Consider the following 5,662-nt stretch of genomic DNA (forward strand, 5'->3'; position numbering starts at 1 on the left):
AGTGATGCATTTGGCAGAGTATCCTGGATTTTCCCAGCACATGGAGAAATTTCACCTTAAAAGGTTCTTTCTGCTTGTGACAATATATGGAAAGATATAGATGGTATAAACACCCTACTGCTGCATTAGGCTTTACAGTGTTGCTGTTGCAGGGACAATTTTAGAATAGTATCAGAAAAAAGGCAGAGAAAATGTTTAAACACTGCAGATGTGAACAATCTGCAAGCTAAACACAGACTAAACAAGCCCTTTTTAATTAAAAGGTGGCTTTTATAAAAAAAAAAAAAAAAAAGAAAAAAAAAAAAAGGAAAAAAAGTAATGATGCTAACTTTTGAGACCTCTGATGAAGTAACCGGTGTTAGAACACATTGATTTTAAAAGTGACATTAAAAACTGTAGTGAAGAACCTGGTTGGAGTCTCACATGAATGAAGAGTCTGAAAACAAAGCTCTGTGTCATTTTTCCCCTACAAAATACGAAAAGATTATCAGTGTGCTTCTTTCAAGGTAACTAATAGACTTTGCAATATTTTCAACAATATAGTATACACGTACAGAGGAGGACTCAAGTTTCAAACAAAAGAATCACCAGCCTACACATAACTGGTAGCTATCCAGCGTTTTGATCGCACACCTGCCTTTTAAATACACACCACTGTATTCTGTTTACTCAAAAAAGTTGAGCACCATGTATGGGGGTTCAAGTGCATTGACTTTCTTGCATCGCAATTCATATTTTATTTCACTGTAGTAAGTCAGACTGTTTCTGTTTGCTTTAGACAACAGAGATTTCACAATGGGCTCCATCAGTGCAGCAAGTGCAGAATTCTGTTTTGATGTATTCAGGGAGCTGAAAGTCCACCATGCCAACGAGAACATCTGCTATTCTCCCCTGAGCATCATTTCAGCTCTGGCCATGGTCTACCTGGGAGCAAGAGGTAACACTGAATCTCAGATGGAGAAGGTAAGTTACTTACTTGGGGTGTAAAGTGGCCTCTACTTCTGCTTGTCGATCCTTCTAAGTAACATCACTGAAATACATTATCCACTGATGAGGTTCTCACATTTTAATGCACCAGAAATAAGCTAGTCACAAAATGGAGATTGGAGATTATTTAAAGCTGGAGAACATTCTAAAAGATGTGTGTGTGTATTTTCAATATAGGTGGTGATTAGTTTCAACTAAGAAAAAAGAAATATCAAGGACAGTAACTAAATGGATCACCAGTCAGGAAATTTTACTATATTTTTTTTTTCTAAATTCTGACATCTTCCAAATTATGTGTTTTTTTCTAGTTGTTGTTGTTGTTTGTTTGCTTGCTTGGTTGGTTTTCTATTGGTATAAAAAAAGATAAAAGAAAGGAAGAGAAGTAATATTATATATAAATATATATAATATGAAATGAGAAATAAAATGAGAAATAATATGCAACTAAGTTAATTTCTAGATGTTCACTGAAAAAATTGTTACTTAAGAAAAGGGTGATACTCACAATTTCTCAGAAGTCTACTTGAGGTATAAACCAGTTACAAGATCACTTGTAACTTTTCAGTTCATCTATGTTCTCAGTCAGCATTTTTTGTCTGTTTCTGTTTTTGTTTTCTGAGCCAACAGGCCTACCTCAAACATCATGTGTAAATTTTAAATGCATAACATTTTTGGTCATGCTTGTCATTTCTCCCACTGACATTTTCTCTTCCAGGCTCTTCACTTTGATAACATCACAGGAATGGGAGGCACCACTGACTCCCAGGTAAAGAAATAGGTTATCTCCCTTTCTGCCCTATTTTCTCCTCCAGACAGAATGAGAATTACTCTGCGCTGCTCCAGGCAGTTTCAGATCATGTCAAAAATGACAGAAATTCTCTCAAACCAAGCAGGTCTGTGGAGGGAGGTAACTCGTTACACCTGTAACTCATGTTTAAAGCCAGGGAAAGAAGGAAGGTTGCACAAGTTGCACCAGAACAAGTGACAGGATGGGGCAGGATGCTTTGGGCACCAGGATGCCTTCCTATGCAGGGGAGCATGTATATGCCTGCAAGTAGTGCTGGAGGACAGCATGTGGAAGGGGCTCAGCACCTGGAGCCAGCGTATGGCAGGCAGACTGCAGCGGAGAGTCTCCAAAGCAGGGCAAGAAGATGGTGAGCAGGAACAGCCCAGAAGACTCAGTGACAGGGAAACGACAGCACTCTTGCAAAAAGTGTGTTTCAGGGGATTTACCTTGAGAAAGGTGTATTTGTCAGTTCAGTGCACCACCATCATGGCAGCTGCTGTCACAAAGGGGACAGCTCCAGGTCTGGGGCAGGGATTTCACAGTGGCCTGGCTGTTACTACTGGTGGAGACGGTCCCTCAGGGTCTGATTTTCTAGGTAAGAAACTAACATGATGTATTGCCTTGTCTACATGTCATCCCCTCAGTGTGGCCCTTCTGAACACATCCACGACTCATTCAAGGATCTTCTCTCAGGCATCGCCATGCCAAATGCTACGTATGTACTCAAGATCGCTGACAGGCTCTACCTTGAGAAAACATACCCGGTTCTTCCGGTGAGTTGTGGTACAACCTTCAGCAAGATCCCCCCTGGGGAAGCACCACCAACAGTAGTCTGCTGGCTGTTGATGAAGAGGTTGCTGTTAGCCACGAGGGGAATTGGTTCTGGCCCCAGGAACAGTCCAAACCTTTCTGTAGCTTTTTGGGGGAGGCCAGGCAATGGTATAATGGCAAAATATGTGCCCATGCTGCAACAGCTACAGGGAGTAATCCATATTGCTGTTTATTCATTAAAAATGCCTTTTAATGAAAAATGCAGCCTTCAAGGGAGGAATCTAGAATACGTGATGTGAAAGAACAAAGACCAAAACTGTCAAAAATATTTTTATCATTTTTTTCAAAGCCAGATATAAAATATTCCCAGTGAAAGAAAGCTTTGGTTTTGAAATCAAAAATAGGAATGTACAGACACAGAATTCAAAAGAAAAAGCAGGCACGAAGAGAAGGAAACAAATATCATCTGTCCTTAATAATGCTCACTGAACTGGAAGTGTAATGGTAAAATGAAGAAAATATTTCAAAATTTGAACCTAGAAACCTAAAAGTACCAAGTCTAAATATGTGAAGTAGCCTTTCTTGTCCAGCTTCAAGATTCAGTTACAGGAAGACAGATGATTGACATGCTCAAGCATGTGATAGAAGTTCGTATTTCTTTTAACCAATGATTCTGCTTCATTTAATAATTTTGCATTTTGCATTCATATGCTTTAAAGTTCTTAACAGTCTGACAAATGCAATTCTTCTGTTTACAGGAATACTTAAATTGTGCAAAGAAATTCTATAAGGCAGGGCTGGAAGAAGTTGACTTCAAAACAGCTACAGAAGAAGCAAGACAGCTCATTAATTCCTGGGTGGATAAAGAGACAAATGGTAATGACTAAAGAAGTGGTAGCGGATGTTTGCCTGTACCTACCATAATCTAGACCCTTGTCTTCCTCTCCTCATAATGAGAAAAAGCAGATCAAGCAACACCAGGTTGACGGATGCTATGAAAGCAAAATCCCCCAGAGCACCCATGAAAACCAGAGGTGTGTCTCAGCACTCTCTGCCTTGCTTCCTTCTTACAGGACGCATCCAAGACTTCCTGGTACCAAGCTCCGTTGATCTCAATACTGCGCTGGTCCTCGTTAATGCCATTTACTTCAAAGGCACGTGGAAGAGAGCCTTCAAGGAAGAAGACACTCAGGAAATGCCCTTCAGCATGACAAAGGTAGGGGCACAGGCACAGCGTGTGGCCAGGACAGCTGTCAGCTCGCACGGCCAGCAGGCTGCGTGCCACAGGCCCCATGCACTGCGGCCATCGGCCATCAAGAGATGAAATGGAGGCACGGCCTGAGGATTGAGCCCACATCCTTTGAAGGCTTGCACTCAATTAAAGAGAAAATTGCTCCCTGCTCACATCATCTTATGCTTCTTCTGTTTTGCAGCAAGACAGCAAGCCTGTGCAAATGATGATTCAGAACAGCACGTTTAAGGTGGCCATGGTGGCTGCAGAGAAAATGAAGATCCTGGAGCTTCCGTACGCCAGCGGAGAGCTGAGCATGTTGGTGCTGTTGCCTGATGAGGTTTCTGGCCTGGAGCAGGTATGGCCCTGTCAGGGGAAGCACAGGAGTTATCAGTGCAGTGGCAGCTGGCTGCCATCAGAGCTTGTGCTGTCCTCTGACACCATGAGGGGAGCACACCAGCTGCCCAGGTGCTAGCAGGGGCCTGATACTCAATCTGGTAAAACAGAGTGCAGTGCTGCTGTAGCCCTGCAGAAGGGGATGTTGGGACATGCAGTGATCTCCACCAAGTACCAGAGACAGGTATGCTATCAGGATTTTTTTTTAACATATATTTATTTTTGAGAAAGATTTCAATTTCCACTGATAAAGTAGAGCTCAAACGCTGTTAACAAGTCATAGGGACCATTTGTCCTGTTAATAATCATTACCAGATTTTTTCATAAAACAGTGAAAGGATTAGATTTAGAATTGGATTTTTGTAAACGTGAGGGATATTATAAAAGATCTTGTCTCACTGAAAGGTTAGCTGTATAAATCTTCAAATGGTCATATATCTGATTTAATATTTTCAAGAACTGCTTTTACACAAAAACATTTGATCTCATTGAGAAATTTTCAGATGACAAAGTTTTGGAAAACTTCATCAAGACAGATGTCATTTAGCCAATAGTCAGGAGGAAGCATACAGGACAAACAAATACATTTAAGATTGTCAGTTCTATTTTGTACACAAAATAAATGAAAAAAATAGCATCAAATGGTATTAAAACAGCTATAATGTCCATTGTACTCTTACCTTAGGCATCTCACTTTCTGCTTTTTTTTTTTTTTTTTTTTTTTTTTTGTAGATTGAGAACACAATCAGCTTTGAAAAACTCGCACAGTGGACCAGTCCTACTATGATGGAAGAGAGGAGAGTGAAAGTGTACCTCCCTCGCATGAAGATGGAGGAGAAATATAACCTCACATCTGTTTTCATGGCCTTGGGAATGACCGACCTGTTCAGCCCTTCAGCCAACCTGTCTGGTATCTCTTCCGCAGAGAGCCTGAAGATGTCTGAGGCTGTGCATGGGGCGTACATGGTAGTCAATGAAGAAGGCACAGAGGTGGCAGGCTCAACAGGGGTGATGGGAGACATCAAGACTTCCCCTGAGTTCGAAGAGTTTAGGGCTGATCACCCATTCCTCTTCTTGATCAAACACAACCCAACCAACACTATTCTCGTCTTTGGTAGATATTGTTCCCCCTAACAAGAGAAAGAGTTGGAAATAACACATGCCTTCCCCTCCCTCAGAATTTGAACCCTTTTACTGTAGTATGGTAGGATAATTTCATCTCAATATTTTATCAAAGTGGAAAGCCTTTAATATCTAGGGAGATATTCTTGAAGAAGCATGTGAATTTTCAGATCTTTATGTGCAGATATTTCTGATCAGCTTGGATTCAGGACTTACATCCAGAGCTGAATGAAAATTTCAGCAGGTAACTTAGGAAGATTTCCCAATGTCCTTGACTAACTTGGGAAACAGGGCCAATGTTTTGACTTTTTGTGAGAAATCCTGCCATTGTTACTGAGATCTGATTTCTCTATAGGAGCTTTGAGAAA

General features: G+C 41.0%; 1 protein-coding gene across 1 annotated transcript; it reads left to right on the plus strand.

Annotated features, from left to right (window-relative positions):
* Positions 1-795: 795 nt before the first annotated feature.
* Positions 796-5,306, plus strand: LOC116486353 (ovalbumin-related protein Y-like). The gene is made up of 7 exons (XM_032182516.1): positions 796-963; positions 1,703-1,753; positions 2,419-2,547; positions 3,304-3,421; positions 3,619-3,761; positions 3,979-4,134; positions 4,905-5,306. Exons 1-7 carry the CDS (start codon positions 796-798, stop codon positions 5,304-5,306), a joined length of 1,167 nt encoding a protein of 388 aa, XP_032038407.1.
* The last annotated feature ends 356 nt before the right edge of the window (positions 5,307-5,662 follow it).

This window comes from Aythya fuligula, chromosome 2, assembly GCF_009819795.1.
Source record: "Aythya fuligula isolate bAytFul2 chromosome 2, bAytFul2.pri, whole genome shotgun sequence".
Lineage (NCBI taxonomy): Eukaryota > Metazoa > Chordata > Aves > Anseriformes > Anatidae > Aythya > Aythya fuligula.